At 35.3% G+C, this 16,664-nt stretch overlaps 1 protein-coding gene across 1 annotated transcript in view; it reads left to right on the forward strand.

The window, feature by feature from the left end:
- The window catches only part of RYR3 (ryanodine receptor 3), a 777,114-nt gene that overhangs the window by 635,321 nt on the left and 125,129 nt on the right, over positions 1 to 16,664 (forward strand). Inside the window, exons 60-64 of the mRNA XM_069097663.1 lie at positions 4,725 to 4,846; positions 11,680 to 11,729; positions 12,143 to 12,203; positions 13,092 to 13,330; positions 14,793 to 14,874. Of these exons, the coding sequence (XP_068953764.1) occupies positions 4,725 to 4,846; positions 11,680 to 11,729; positions 12,143 to 12,203; positions 13,092 to 13,330; positions 14,793 to 14,874 (554 nt within the window). The remainder of the gene's footprint in view (positions 1 to 4,724; positions 4,847 to 11,679; positions 11,730 to 12,142; positions 12,204 to 13,091; positions 13,331 to 14,792; positions 14,875 to 16,664) is intronic.

Genomic DNA, 16,664 nt, shown 5'->3' on the forward strand with positions numbered 1-16,664 from the left:
GGGTTAAGTAACTTGCTCAAGGTTACACGGCCAGGTGTTTCTGGGTGGGTGCTAAGTGTCTGAACCCAGGATTCGATCTCCAGGTCTTCTCAACACTGGAGCCGGTGTTCTTACTCGCTGTGCTACCTGGCCGCCCCTGACCTTGAAAGTTCTAAAGTCCTAAGGTCAATTCAGGGTTAACTCTTTCAACAGCAGAGGGCAATGGAATTTTACTCTTGGTGAATGTTTTTGTAACTTACTAAGAAAAATATGCAGGTGGCATATTTATCAAATTTATGGATGGTAATTAAAAGACCTAGAAAATGTGAAGGTAAACCACCTAGCAGTTCCAGATTTCAAACTGTTATATAGTGGTAATCATCAAAACAATCTGGTATTGCCTAAGAAACAGAGTGGTGGGTCAGTGGAATAGAATAGGTACACTATATAGAGTAGTAAATTACCATAATAATTTAGTATTTGAAAAATGCAAAGATCCAAACTTTTGGGACAGAAACTCACTATTTGACAAAAATTGCCAGAAACACTAGAAAGCGGTTTGGTAGAAACTAGGTATCGACCAAAATCTCACATTATACATCAAAATATGGTAAAAAAAAAAAATGGATACATGATTTAGACATAATGGGTGATATAATAAATTAGGGGAGCATGGAATGTTTTATCTGTCAAAACTATGGATAAGGCAAGAATTTATGACCAAACAAGTTAGATAACATCATGGGATATAAAATGGATAATTCTGATTACATTAAATTAAAAGGGTTTTGCATAAACATAATCAGTTCAGTCAAAATTAGAAGGAAAGTCGGAAACTAGAAAAAAATTTTCAGGAAGAGTATCATATAAACACCTCATTGCTCCTAGAAATAGAAAACTGGGTCAAATTTATAAGAATATAAGTCATTCCTCAACTGATAAATCAAAAGATATGAACAAGTTTTCAGATGAAGAATTCAGAGTCATCTCTAGTCACATAAAAATGTTCTAAATTACTATTGATTTTTGTTGTTCAGTCATTTCAGTCATGTCTGACTCTTCATGACACTTTTTAGGGTTTTCTTGGTAATGATACTGGATAGTTTCCCATTTCCTCCTCCAGCTCATTTTACAGATGAGGAAACTGAGGGAAACAAGGTTTAAATGATTTGCCCCAGGGTCAAGCAGCTAGCCAATGTCTAAAGTCACATTTGAATTCAGGTCTTCCTGACTCCAGGCCTGGCACTGTATCCACTGCACCACCTAACTGCCTACTATTGATTAGAGAAGTTAAAATTAAAATGATTTTGAGGTACTACCTCATACCTATAATATTGGCTAATATGACTGAGAAGGAAAATGACAAACGTTGGAGGGGATGTGGGAAAATTGGGACACAAATGCACTGTTGGTGGAATTGTGAATCCAGCCATTTGGGAATGCAATTTGGAATTATGCCCAATGGGTTCAAAAACTGTGCATATTCTTTGACTCACCAATACCACTACTAGGTCTGTGTCCCAAAGAAATCAAAGAAAAAAGAAAAGGACTTATATGTATCAAAATATTTATAGCAGCTCTTTTTGTGATGGCAAAAGATTGGAAATGAGGGGAAGCCCATCAGTTGGGAAATAATTGAACAACTTGCCATGTATTTTTGTGATAAAATACTATTGTGCTATAAGAAATGATGAGCAGAATGGTTTCAGAAAAACCTGGGAAGACTTATATGAACTGATGCCAAGTGAAATGAGCAGAACAAGGAGAATACTGTATACAGTAATAGCAATATTATATGATGAACAATTATGAATGACCTAGGTATTCTCAGCAATACAGTGATCTAAGACAGTGTCCAAGGTCTTAGAATAAAAAGTGCTATACTCCAGAGAAATAATGAATGGTGTCTGAATGGCGATCGAAACATACTTTTTTAAAAACTTTTTTATGGGGGGTGGGAGGGACAGGGTTTGGCCTATGTTTTCTTTTGCAACATGGCTAATATGGCTAATATTTTGCATGACTTCACATGTATTGTTTATATCAAATTGCTTATCTTTTCAAGGGGTAGGAAGAAGGAAGGAGGGAGGGAGGAAATTTAGAACTCAAAATTTTTAAAAATGAAAATTTAAAATTGTTTTACATGTAATTGAGAAAAATACAATAATAATTTTTAAAAGAAATAACCAGAGGAAAAAAGGTTATTAGTAACTTTAGAAAGATATGCTTCCATCAAGTAGTAAGATGAGAAGCCAGATTGCAAAGAGTGAGAAGAAAGGAAGTAGAATAACCCAGTGTATATAGGATTTTTTTTTGGAAGTTTTCAGAGAAAGGGAACAGGGATGATAGATTGAAAGGCTGGTAAAATTTAGGGAAGTTTTTTTAAGGATGGGGAAGCCTTGGATGGGGACTCCCTTGAATAGGGAGAGGTTGAATATTTGAGAGAATGACTGAGACTGTAATCTGCTAGAGAAGATGAGAGGGGATGGGATCAATGACACATGTAGAGTGTTTGCCCATGACATGGAGAAGGACTTCCTCACTGTTAAAAACTAAGGAAAAACAGTATAGAATAAAGAATGATATTAAGGGACTTTGAGATGAAAAAAGTAAAGAATTGGCTTCAGTAAAGTAAGAGGCTGTGTCTCAGAGGGGCAGAATGGGAGGCTCGAGGAGAGAAGCTCTTGTGCAGAGTGAAATAGGAAATCATTTTAGAATAAATAAGAAGAGTCCCTTTCTGCGGTTGAACTCATTAACCCAGTATTCTATGAACCCAAACTACTAGGGAAAGGACTCTTGGGAAAACTGGAAAACAGTTTGTCAAAAAATAGGTTTAAAACAATCACATCATATGCCACAGTAAGTTCAAACTGGATGCTAAGCCTATACATAAGAAGTTACATTAAAGAATTAGAGGAAAATGTATAAAAGTACCTTTCACAACTGACTAGGGAAAGAATTCCTAATCAAATAATGAGTGGAAGAAAACACAAAAGATAAAAGAAAATTTTGATTATATGAAATTGAAAGTCTTGTATGTAATCAAAATCAGTTCAGCTAAACTGAAAAGGGAATCTAGATTGAGGGAAAATATCTTTTAGATATCTTTAATAAAAGTCTGATCATCATGTACAGGACTATCAACTATTCCCTAATGGATAAGTCATCAAAGAATAGAAATAAATAATTTTCAGAAGAAAAACTGTACATTATCAATATATGAAATACTGTAACAAATAAAAATTGATAATCATAATACAAACGTAAAGTGAAACAACATTGAAGTTTTACCTTACACCCAGAAAACTATTAAAGATAAAAGACAGAAATAGGCAGTGCTGGAGGACCTGCATGATGGCAGGCAAACTAATACAGTGTTGATGGAGGTGTAAACTGTTACACTACTGAATTCTGGAAAACTGATTGGAATGTTGCTAAAAACATGACTAAAATGCCCATGCCTTTTGACCATGAGATCCCACTGTGAGGCTTATGCCCCAAGGAGGTGAGAAAGAACAGTTGTAAATATGTCAGTCAGTCAGTCACTAAACATTTATTAAGTGCCCACTATGTCCCACACACTGTCAGTCATTCAACCAAGAAGCATTTATTAAGTATCTACTATATTCAAGGAAATGACAAAAATGAGGCAACCCCTGCCTTTAAGAAGCTTACCTTCTGTGGAAGATACAGCATGCACGAAAACAAGTATATGCCAAATAAATGCATGATAATTTCTGAGCGGACAATTTTGGGAAGAGATATTAGGAATTGAGAGAATAGTCAGGAAAGGCCTCATGTTAAAAGGTGGCACTTGAGATGAGATTTGAAGGAAACTTAGGGATGCTAAATAGCAGAAGTAAGGAGAGTCTAATTTGCGCATGACAAAACATTCTTTGCAAAGGTAAGGAGACAAGATATGGAGTACTGTGTGTGAGGAACAGCAAGAAAACCTTTTTGCCCTGGAATGCAGAATACATGAAGACAGTAATGTAAAATAGGCCTAGAAAGGCAGAATATAAAGGATTTTAAATGCCAGAGGAATTTGTATTGAATGTTACTGAAGCTTATTGAGAAACGGACCTGACAGGCTTTAGGAATGTCATTTTGGCAGTATTGTAGATGAATTGAAAGAGATGAGACTTAAGGCAGGGAAACCAAAATGTTAATAGCAGCTTTTTTCAAGGTAACAAAGTGGTTACCCATCAGTAAAGGAAAGACTAAACAAATAGTGGTACATGAATATATAGCAAAATATCATACCACAAAAAAATGACAAATGGAAATCAGAGAAACATGAGAAGACTGGAATTGTTGCAGAATGAATTAATGAGAACCAGGCAAAAGTATGTATGATGACAGTAATGAAAATTGAAGAAACAATAAAATAAAATTCAGTGTAATTATAATGATCCATTGTGGCCCTAGATAGGATGACTACTTGAAAGTAATGTATAGGAGACACTCCTTTTCAGTTATAAGTTGGACTAGATGGCCTCAAAGGGCCAACTTAGACTAAGATTCTGAGATATCTAGAAGCTCTAGATGGATAGGTGAGTGAGTACTTGGACTCAAGACTACATCTTCTCAAGGTCATCTGAAAAGCTTCCTAGAAATGCAGCTAATGGAATGCTCTAATGGAGTCTCCCATTAAGTGGAGTTGAAGAACAAACTACTTTTAAAAAATAAAGTGGGTCCTTTGTGTGTCCTCACTCCCAAAAGTTAACCTATAACTGATTTTCCAGGTTCTCCTTCCCTTGGTCGACCAGTATTTCACCAACCACTGCCTCTACTTCCTTTCATCCCCACTAAAGCCACTCAGTAGCAGTGGCTATGCCTCTAATAAAGAGAAAGAAATGGTGGCCAGGTGAGTCATTGTGTAAGGAAAGTTCACAATGTGCATGTACATGTGTTTTATTTTAAGACTAAATTACTTAAAAACTAAAGAGTAAATCCTTTAGAGAATTTAATAATAGATTTGTTTATTTGATAGTTTGTTGCTAACTGCACTTTTGGTCTTCTTGTCTTACTTCTTCTTTAGAAGAAGGAATATGTTAATTTATTCTGTTGTCTATTAAAAAGAAATGCAAAGAAGAAAGGGGGGTTAGTTTTATGTATTCATCACTGTTCCTTAAGTAATATTTAGCAAAAGCCTGAGATTACTTTGTAACTCTTATAACTTGTAGCATTTTCAGACTTTGGAAAAGGGAAGTCTAGTTTTGAGGAAGAATAGATTTCTATAAGCAACTACATTATTATTGATCGTATTCCTAGGATGTCTTAAAAAGTGAAGGGGAATCATCCTTTATATTCCTTGGAGTAAGTCTTACTCTATTTTCCTGTAACACCAATCCGAAATTTACAACACCCACAGTGGTTATGAATATGCTGGTATAGTTGTGAATCACAAAATGTAACAGGCTCTCCACATGGAGGACACAACCAAAGCCTTTATTCAAATATCAGAAAACCAAGTCGTAAAACCAAAAGATCAAAGTCATTATAGTAACCACAAAGTTCGTACACATAGTTAATGCAGTGAACACCCACATTCCCAAGCCTTAATAACAAAACAGCCTCCCTCAGGCAAAGATCCTGCTTTCCTCATTCATTCCCTTAAGCAAGGATCCTCCTCTCCTCATTCACAGCAGCGGCTCAGCCTCCATGCTGCTTGCTCCCAGAAGTTCTGGCTCTCTAGCTTGAGCTTTTCTTTATATAAGGTATTAGCTCCTCCCTTTCCTGCCCCTTCCTGTAATGTCAGCAAGTTCATCCCACTGTGGGATTCACAAGTTCTGGGTCTTAATACTTGACACAGTTATAAACTTGAAACTGAGTGCTAAGTACCTGTTAGCTTGCCAATACAAGGGGCATGGAAGATCTTCAAATCCCATTACCATTACCTTTCCCCAATCAAGATATCTGATCCAAGTGCCAGGAAAACCTACCTGATTTAGATAGGGAAGAAAAGTTTTCCTCAAAGCTACGTTTTAATATTAGGTCTCAGTGTGTACACCTGATTGATGCCTAATAGACAAATAAGATGGCACAAGCCTAATAGGTGTATTGAACCATAGTCTGCATTTTTCCATATTTGTGTAGTGTAGGAGAAAGTAAATTCCCTGGATTTTTTTTAGCAACAAAGCACTTCTGAATGTCTACTGAATCTATAGTACCCACATCACAAGGCTCCCTTGCTATCAAGCATCACTAATCATGTAGGGGAAAAGAGAGCTTTTCAAAAATAAATACTTAAGTTCAATAACTATGAGGGGATTGGAATATCCTAATCCAAAGTAATAGAACCTTAAAATCTATGCAATACTTTTTTAAAAAGTTTAAACATATTAAGTAGTATAAATTTATTTCATTAAGTATTGAAAATATAAAAGACAAAGTAGAAACTGGAAAGTAAGATAAGTTGCATAAATCTGACAGAGGTCAGTTGTATACATTTGTAGACTTTCCTATTCCTAAAATATCTCATATTTTATTTTTTTTCTTCAAGGAAATAGATTTATTCAGACAGCCACCTTATGACCCTTTACTGAAATTCTATCTAAAACCTATTATTTCAGTACATCAAAAGATCTGTGATTTCATCCATCTAGGTATTCCCTCACACACATCAAATTCTCCATTGTCTTAGCAGTCTTCAGTCAATCAATAAGTATTTAATAAGGGGCGGCCAGGTGGCTCAGTGAGTAAGAGCACCGGCTCCAGTGTCGGAATGACCTGGAGATCAAATCCGGGCTCAGATACTTAGCACCACACCCAGAAATAACTGGCCATGTAACCTTGAGCAAGTTACTTAACCCCGATTGCTTTTAAAAAAAAATATTTAATAAATGCCTGCTATGTGTCAAGTGCTGTCCTAGACACCAGAAATAATATACAAAGCATTAAACAGTCCCTCTTTGAAGTGAGCTTGCATTCTAATGGAAACAAGTACATATCAAAATATATACAGTTAAAATATAAATTTATACACAAATGAATATATACGAAGTCATTAAATACAATGTAGTTTAGGGGAGAAGACCATTGCATTTGAGAGTGTCAGAAAAGATTTCATGTAGAAGATAGTGCTTAAACTATATCTTAGATTAATAAAAGCATTCTGTGAAGCAGAGGTTAAGGAGAGAGTGCATTCCAGACATAGGGCATGGCCAGTTCAAAGTCGCAGAAACCATAGATGTAGTAGAATGTGTAAGGAGCAAAGGTAAGGCTGGTTTGACTGGAAAGGCAGAGTGCAGGAGCACAGGTAATATTCAGCGAAACTCCAAGGAAAAGTTAGGGGCGTGACATGTAGGGCTATAAACAGAAGAACTTATATTTTTGTCCTTGAGGCAATAGGAAGCCTCTAGAGTTGGTTGATCTGGGCTTAAGGAAAATTACTTTGGCAACAATGTGTAAAATGGCCTGGAGTGGTGAGAGTCTTATAGCCAAGAGCCCAGTTAGGAGACTTTTGCTGTAATTTATTAGTTGCTGTGGCCATAATTATTCATCACCTAATCGTCAACCTCCTGGTAATGAGCTTTTCCAAAGCTAGGAAAACTGGACATGAAAAAAAAAAGACAAAGCATATGTCACCAGGTCTATGCTCAAAGGCTTTCTGGCTTCCACAACCCCATTCCATCCCACCAAAGCTTGTGCTCTGCTAGCATAACCTTTGAGAAGCCAGGTTCACCTCTATGCCATAATGAGATATCAGAGTAGGACTTTACTGGAAATTATCTAAATTATCTCATGTGTACGTACACACACATGTAGAGAGAGACAAGAGACTCTATAATATGCATATATATGTATGTATGTGTGTGTATATATACATATACATATATATATATATATAAATAATCTTGCCAAAGACTTTTCTAAAAAATTGTTGAGTTGTCAGTATACTAAAAATAATAGCTGACAGTATGGCAGGTTTGAAAAACCGTTGACCTACATTATCTCCTCTAAGCATCCCAATGACCTTAGGAGGTAATCACTACAGGTATTAGCTTCATTTTATAGATAAGGAAGCTAAAGTTGGAGGAGTTTGAATGATTTGCCCTTTGTCACAGTTAATATCAGAAGTAGATTTGAATCCAGGTCTCTCTTGACAACTCTAGCACTCTTCCCCTAAGTGTTTCTCTCCTACTAATTTTACCCAAATGGAATATTGAAATGCATATACTAAATAAGGTTATATTTGCAAGTCCTTATTACTCTCATCTTCATGCTTCTTTATGTCCTTGTTCTCTTTAGGCTAGTAGTTTCCAAATTTTTCTTTTAACTCCTATTCTTCAGGTACTTTTGAATTTAGAAAAGCAACCAGGCATCCCTTTAAGTTATCTTCGAAACTTCAAGTATTATGAGATTACCTGTATGTAAGCAGAGTGGAGGCACTCTGGAGCCTGGCAATGTGGAACATAGGGCAAAAGTCCTGTTTAAATCATTCTCCATGTAAATAGTAAAAGACTTCAAAGTTCTAGGTCTGGGACTTGATTCTTCACTGAGAATTCTTACAATACTTAAGATGCCATGAAAGCAATAAAGCTAGGCAACTCAGCCATCTACTTATGATCCCAAAGCATTATTGTTTTAAGAATTATCTTTAAATACTATTACTGTATTTGTGAAACTTTGCTTTTATACAATTCAGACTCCTGTAACCTGTATTCTCAAAGGAAGCCTGGAGTAGTTAATAGATGGAGACCTGACCTGGATTCAAGTCCTGTTTCTGATACACAGTGACTGGGCAAGTCATTTAACCTCTCAGTGTCCTGGGCAAATGTCCCAACTGTAAGTTAAGGAAGACTTCCTGATGTGCACCAGTAGTCAGAGTTTCTTCTTTGTAGAGTTCCCTGTAGGAAACTCTACAGGGAATAACAGAACCAGACCAAAAAAAACAAAACCTGTAAGCCATTTTATAGAGGAGAAAACTGAGGTTTATTCAAATAAAGTTGCTTAAAATACCACTATAGTCTGTGGAAGAACCAGAGCTCTAGATCCAGGTTTTTTGACCAACCAACCATGCCACCTCTAATACCATTCATTGCCTTAACCATCAACAGTTCTCTTCAGACGCAGATTCACTCAAAAGTCAAATACAAAGGGGAAGGAGGCAGGGAATATTTATTTTCTAATTGATATAATACCTGATTTCTTTTGATCTTTTTAGGTTCATAGCTGTTACTTATTTTCATGGCTAGAATAAATGACTTAGGATGAGATATTCTGAGTAGAATTTTCTGTTAAATACACAGAACAAGAGGATAAATTTTGAGTCTTCTATAGTGCCAATGCAATATTTATATCACCCATGATCACAATAAAGACCATGCCTATAAATATCACATGACATTCAATTGCAAAATATACCAAACTCTCTATATAGAGGACAGAACTAAAGCATTTATTTAGATACCAGAAAACCCAATCCCAAAACCAGTAAACGAGTTCCATCATAGTACCAAAGATATTAAGAAGCCATAATAACACTGAGAGCCACACCGTTCTTTAGCTTTCCCACAAACCAATACAAGATCAATATTTACTCACAAACCTCTCTCTCTCTTGGCTGAGCACCTTTCTCTCCTACTGTCTCTCTAGCTCTGGCTCCCAACTTCCTGTGGACTCTGCTTCCCTTCAGTGAACTCCTCCCACCACAGGCTCCTTGTGACTACATTCAGCCTATTAGACAGAGTTTATCTTCACAATAGGGAAGCATCCTGTGGGCTCTGCTCTACCCTTCAGCAAATTCCCTCCATCACAGGCTCTATGTGATTACATTCAGTCTATTAGGGGGCAGAGTCTACTTTCAAAGCAGGGAAGGTCTTCAAACTCCCCCCTAGGTCTGTTAAGGTCTATTAAGGGGCAGGGAAGATCTTCAAATTCCCATTCCCATTACATCTTCTCTACTAAAAAAAAAATTCAGGTCACCAGCAACCCTCACTGTTCATACATCTTCATTCAATAAACATTTGTTATGCACCAATTTTAAGAGATGCAGTACTAAATAAGGTAAAGTCTTTGGATGAAAGAAGCTCACAGGAAAGATAAGCCACATATAAGACAGAATAGAATGTATTAAGTATATAAGAGAAGTACAAACAAAATGTTATTACAGTTGAAAGATAATTATTATAGTAGAAAGATAAATGAATTTGGAGTCAGGAGATTTAGTTTCAAGTTTCTGGTTGGCTACTACTAGCTGCATGCCTTTAGGCATGTACTTTGATCTATTGGAGCCTCAGGTTCCTCATCTATAAGAGGGGATAATAATACTTGCTTTAAATACCTCTTGATATTATTGTGAGGATCAAGTGAGATAATAGTCATAAAGCACTTTTTTATACATCATAAAATACCACATAAATGTGAGCTATTGTCATTGTTTTCATTATGACCTTTATGAGGATAGGAAATTAATTTCCAACTGGAATAGCAGGGAAAGCTTAATGTAGAAGATAACAATCTGATCAGGACCTTGAAGGATGGGTACAGTTTCAGCAAATAGAGATGAGATAAATGTACAGAAAATATAAAAAGAATAAATAACTGCCCTTCCTTCATAGAGATCTTTCTTGGCAGGAATGGCAGCCATCCCAAGCAGAGAGGGGAAACACCATTAGCATGGTCATCCATTCTGCCAGTGATCTAATGAGGATTGCAAGACAGGAAAGTTATCTGTTGTAAATCTTATTTGTAGCACAAAATTTCCCTGTATTTGAATAACATCTTTCATGTATGAACTACCATGATAATAGCTTGTTTTGCAAAATGATGCTATAGATAGATGATCTTATTTGATCCTTACAACAATCCTTGTGAGGTAGATTATCCCCATTTTACAGATAAGCACACTAAAGCTTAGAAAAGATAAGTGACTTACCTTGGATCATAATTCTGTTTCAAATGTGGGAATCCAATACAGATCTTCCTAACTCCAAGCCCAACACTCTTTCAATAACACCATGAAGCCCTCTGATATAGCAGTTTATCATTCAAATGTGTTTCTTTCAAAAAATAGGTAGTGCAAACATTTTAGCCCCAATTTACAGATGAGAAAACTGGTTCAGAAACAACAAGCAACTTGTCCTTGCTCATTTAATCATTACTACCCTTACATTTCCAAGAAATTCTCTCACCCTCTCCCAATTGCACAATGCCCATGTGCAAATTATACAATGATTTGCCATTAATTACTCCTTAAACTCTTTTAAATTATTCTAGGACTATAATATACCATTACATTTGAATGTTATAAAAAAATACAGTATAGCAAGATGTGCTTTAAAATGCTGCAAGAAATAGCAATCACTATTTGTCATTTTCTTTTTTAAAAAAATTCATTTCTATTTAATTTCAGATCTGCATTCTCTCTCTCCCACTCCCATCTTCTCCACTGAGAGCAAGAAAAACAGAAATTGTTAAAAAAAAAAAAAACCCGTAGTTAAGCAAAACAAAACCCCACATTGTCCAGATATATTATTTTTCAACAAGGTTAGAATTATCCTTTAAATAATCTTTATAATCCCTTTATAGGAAAGAAACAGAATGTCTTTGTGTGTGTGATACAGAGCATACTTTGAGGGAGCCACAGCACACCTTCCCTTTACTCTCTTCTCTCTCAGGTGTTGGATGTTGAATTCTGAACAGTTGTTTAATCTTTCTGTCTCTCCTACTCTTTTGCATTCTTTTCTGCTTTAGCCTGTTCTGCAAACTTGCTGCTCTTGTTAGACATAGGATTTCCCTCTTTGGTAAGTTCAGTGAAGTATTGATTAAGCTATCCCTGCCCTTGTCCCTATTCTTATCCTAAACTTGCATTTTTCCCTCTATTTGATGCTTTGTTAAATAAACCTAAGACTTGGACTAAGGTGTCACACATTTTACCATAAGTCTAAAGCATGATAAATTATCTTCTCATCCCCTTTAACAACTCCTATTTTCCACACCAATGAATGTTTTTTAAGATTTGCATCTAACACCAATCATAGGAATGGGGGCTGCATCGGTGATAGAATAAATGCATCATTTTAAAGCAGAGGCATAGCATTATGTATATTGGTGCTTAATTACAACAGATTTATACTATGTGAACTTTGCTTATAGTAAAATGCATTTTAAAGAAAGGCAGAACAATCTATAAAGTCATTTTACATTTTCATTCTAGGAAGTGATTCCACTACAATGGTGAGCTGCCTACACATCCTAGCTCAGACACTTGACACGAGGTAAATTTGCCCAATTTTTCTTTTACAGCTTATTAAAGATTGCTTCTCTGCCCTCCTCACTTCATTTATTACCTATGGAGCAAAAGACATGCCACTGCCTACCTGGGGAAGTCTAAGAAAGGGAAATGACAGAGGATATGTCAAATCATTGAGTGAAAAGGCTTCAGAGTCCCTTAACTAGTTCTTATGGCCTCAAACCATTTCTGACATTTTTATGCATTTTTCTCCATGTAGACAACCAAGAGATTGTCTATTAAAAATCTAGTTAGTCACATTTTTTTTCTTCTAACAATCCAACATACCAAAATCTTAAAGCCTCATCAAAATCTGAATCTGAAGGTCGCTTAAAATTATTATCATTTATTCAGTTTTCTCCATAAAAACCTACTGGGATATATTTTCCTCAAAACAGTTTCTGATTGATATTTTTTGGCGGTCAGGCAGAAGGCCTCTTACTATGACAATAGTGATATTGATTCATGATGAACCTCAGGGAGGTCTTTTCATAAGCCCTTGCTTGTAGAGGCATACAAATAAATATAACTTTCCCTTAAGCTAGTAAAAAAAAATAGCCTAAGTCAATGTCTTGCTCATCCTGTTCATTTGGGGGAATCCCAAAATTTATTCCTGTAAACTAGGCATTGCACTATGACTAGGTAAGCAGTTAATGAATATATATTGAATTGAATTGCCTAATTTGAAGTTGCAGTTCTCACTCTTAAGAGTTAACTATTCTCACTAAACCCAATATACTCTATTCTGGGGACCAGAAAGTAAAACATCTGTCCAAAACACTTTCCAGCACATCATTTGAAACACCAGCTATCAAAGTACAGTTGAATAAAAGTTCATATAAAAATTCTAATTTTGACCATTTCATATTTACAGAACAGTAATGAAATCAGGATCGGAGCTTGTAAAGGCTGGGTTACGTGCATTCTTTGAAAATGCTGCAGAAGATTTGGAAAAGACTTCAGAAAACCTAAAGCTTGGGAAGTTCACCCATTCCCGAACACAGATTAAAGGTGTCTCTCAGAATATCAATTATACCACAGTGGCTCTTTTACCGATATTGACCTCCATCTATGAGCATGTTGCTCAGCATCAGTTTGGAGTGGATTTACTCTGTAAGTTATTATTTTTTTTAATTTACCATTGGTTTGCAATTACTTGGCAGAATTGTAACATCACACATGGCCACAGGCAGCAAATGTTTCTTTTATTCACTCTAAGACACAAAGACTGAAGTCTGATTAAGAAGGTGTTTGATTCCTCCATGTTTTTATTCCTATCTTTAAAAAGTTGAAAATTATTTAAAGGAAAAAAAAAATATATATATATAGTTTGGAGAAAAATTTTAACTTATATTCCATGGCTTATTGATCTTTATTCTGGTCCAGATTTTTAGACATTCTTTATGTATGAAGTTGTCATTTAATTTCAAAAGTTTTTTATGGGAATAGGAGATACAGGGACTCTAAAAATTAATATAAATTTGTTGCCAAATTATCAAAACTCTAGATTTCTGTTTATATCCCTGATTAATATTTTAAAAACCAAAAATATGGAAAGTTGCAAAAGTGTATACTTTTTTATTGAGACAGAGTTCTCTGGTAAAAGAAGGTGGTAGATATTATTTTATTTTTCATAGGCTGCCACGTGTAAATACTATTTTGCAACCATTTTTAAAAGTTTTGCTAACAAAATTATGTATGTATTTGAACTGACTGATTGCAGATATCTAATTGGGTCTAGTTGACCCCTGAACAACTAAAATTATTTGTTTGGGGAAAAAATTCAGATAGGGTCAATGTACCCAAAACAAATGAACTTTTCTTTTTTTTTTTAATCAGCTTTGTTGAAATTATGTTGACACAGTGTTAAACTCAAGCAGTCATTTTGAAGATATAATAGTGTATTGATATAATAAGTTTGTTTATATTTTTAAAAAATACAGTCTAAAAAAATACATGATTAGAAATCAGATTTTCCCCTTTGGAAATACTATGGGATTATTATAAAAGTATGTGAATCAGAGATTTGGCTCACCTTTAAAAAGCACAAATTTAGGTTTACAAGGATAGTAGAACATAAGGAAGAATTAATGCTTAAGTACCAGGAAGATAAGGAAAGATAAGGGTAACTTTAGGAATTAGTAAGCTCATTTTTCAGGCTCCATTGTTTTAGCAGCCTTTGTAGGCTGGAACCTCAGAAAGAAGAAATTTTAATATGGCATCTCACTCTGTTATGGAAGTTTTACAAATGAAGGCTTCAGATTAGATGTGACTTTTCTCAGTGTACCAGTGCTTCCACGTACAGGAACCTATATAGAGTCATGGACCCATAAAGAGACCCTGGGCCTGAACTGAAACTGGCCAAAATATCAGCTCAGATTTTTTCTATCTAATGCCTTCTCCTGTGGCTTTAGTAATGGAGGCATTAAAAAAATTAAAATGATTTGTAAAATTAGCTATTAAGCAGCTTTTGCTCAATATAAAACAACTTTTTTCTATTCGTGGAACTCATTCAATGTGCAAGTGGTGACACCAAGATTGATGCCAAATGAGTGACAGCTGTTCTTTGTTTCAGTGAGTGATGTGCAGATTTCATGCTACCACATTCTGTGCAGCCTCTACTCCCTTGGGACAGGAAAGAACATCTATGTGGAAAGGTAATTAATGAGCAGAAGCAGCAAATGAATCACATTGGGAAATGTTATTTTTTTTAGTCAAATTTTTTTTTCCATTTAGGAAAATGGAAATAATTGCTAAAATGGGACAGTGACTTTGAATCTAAGTTTCCTAGAATGTTAGTCATACTATCCACAAATGAGACTAGTGTGATTTACAACTTTTGAGTGTGGACATATCTAGAGGAACTCAGAAGCATAGCTTAATCATATATTTTCAACTAAAGTGATTTGAAAAATTTCCAGGTCCTCATCGGTCATATCTTTCAACTAGCTTCTGGTCTTCTTGTTGGATAAACTTGCTGAAGAAACACCAGGGATAAAAGGCAGTTGTTTTTGCATTTAATGAGTTTCAATATGATGTTACTCTAGACCTTTCCCACTTTCAGCTCTCAACTTATTTCTATCTATTTCTAGCAGGCTCGTATTTCATCCTTTATTAGTGAACAGTTTTGGATTTAAGCAAACCTATTTACAAAAGTGTCTGAGTTCCAGCTTTCTCTTTCTAATTTACATATATACTCAGTGGCAGCCCTTTTGTGATGAAATACTTTTTTTTTTGCTTTTTTGGAGGGGGAAGGCTGGGCAATTGGGATTAAGTGACTTGCTCAAGGTCACACAGCTACTAAGTGTTAAGTGTCTGAGGCTGCATTTGAACTCAGGTCCTCCTGACTCCAGGGCCAGTGCTCTATTCACTGCACCACCTAGCTGCCCCCCAAAATAGTTTTTTGACAATAAATTCCACATGACCTGATATTCTTAAAATCTTGTGGAGGATCTGAAATGACATAAACCAGTCAAAGTCTGAGCTAGAAGATTTGTATTTCCTCTGTTTCTAATTTTTTTTTCTATTGCATTTCTTCAAATGAAACAATCAGGAACTCATTTTGTGCTCCATGATGACTTTATCCTAATATTCTCTCAATTTTTTCCTCATATCTCTAACATCTTGTTCTTTTAACTCTATTGTGCAACAAGTAAATGAGAAAACCTTTCTCTTACTTGAAGCTGTATAAATCTTAGGCCTGAGGTTTAACTCAAAGCAGTAGTACCATCTAAGACTTGACTGTTCAATTCACCAAACATATTTTTAGACTTCTATAAGTAAAGCTGCCTGGCAAAAGTAAACGTGACGAAGGACCTGGTCTCAAAAAACTTATAGGCAAATGAAAGGCAAGACAAATATACCAATAATTATCGTACAATAGAGAAAATTAAGAAGTGATATGGGTCATATGTTAGGGAAGTTTCTCCTTAAATGACAAATGTCTTTGCATACTTTTTACATCAAAGTAACAGAAAATACCTGAAAAAGATATAATAATTATGATGAACTAAACTCATATACTTCTCTTTAAGTCATATTTAATTGAAGTTGAATTGCAGTTAGAAAATGTTCCATCCTTCTTTTCAACCAATTATTATTTAATATTTTCTCAGCCTTTTCTTTCTGGTGATAAATTGGCTGCCATTAAAGAACCAGATAAACTAAATCTGACAAGGTTCATAATCAGATTGGTCTGCAGGGTGACAAATTTTTTTGGTCACAAAAAATGATGACCACCTTCAAAGTTATTGATGGATTACAATCTGCCTTGGTAAAGGGAGAAACAACACTTAAGAAATCACAGACTCTTGGATTATTACAGTTGTGCTGTGTGCTTTCTGTTCCCAGAATTTGTACATATGTGTGGATATGTGTTATGATAGAGAGCTATATATATTAATTTGTTTTTCACAAAAGAATAAAGTATATACCTTCTCTTGGAAGA

Source organism: Petaurus breviceps, unplaced genomic scaffold (genome assembly GCF_028583685.1).
Source record: "Petaurus breviceps papuanus isolate PSGF00001 unplaced genomic scaffold, PetGlider_PUasm1.0 37, whole genome shotgun sequence".
NCBI classification, from domain to species: Eukaryota; Metazoa; Chordata; class Mammalia; order Diprotodontia; family Petauridae; genus Petaurus; species Petaurus breviceps.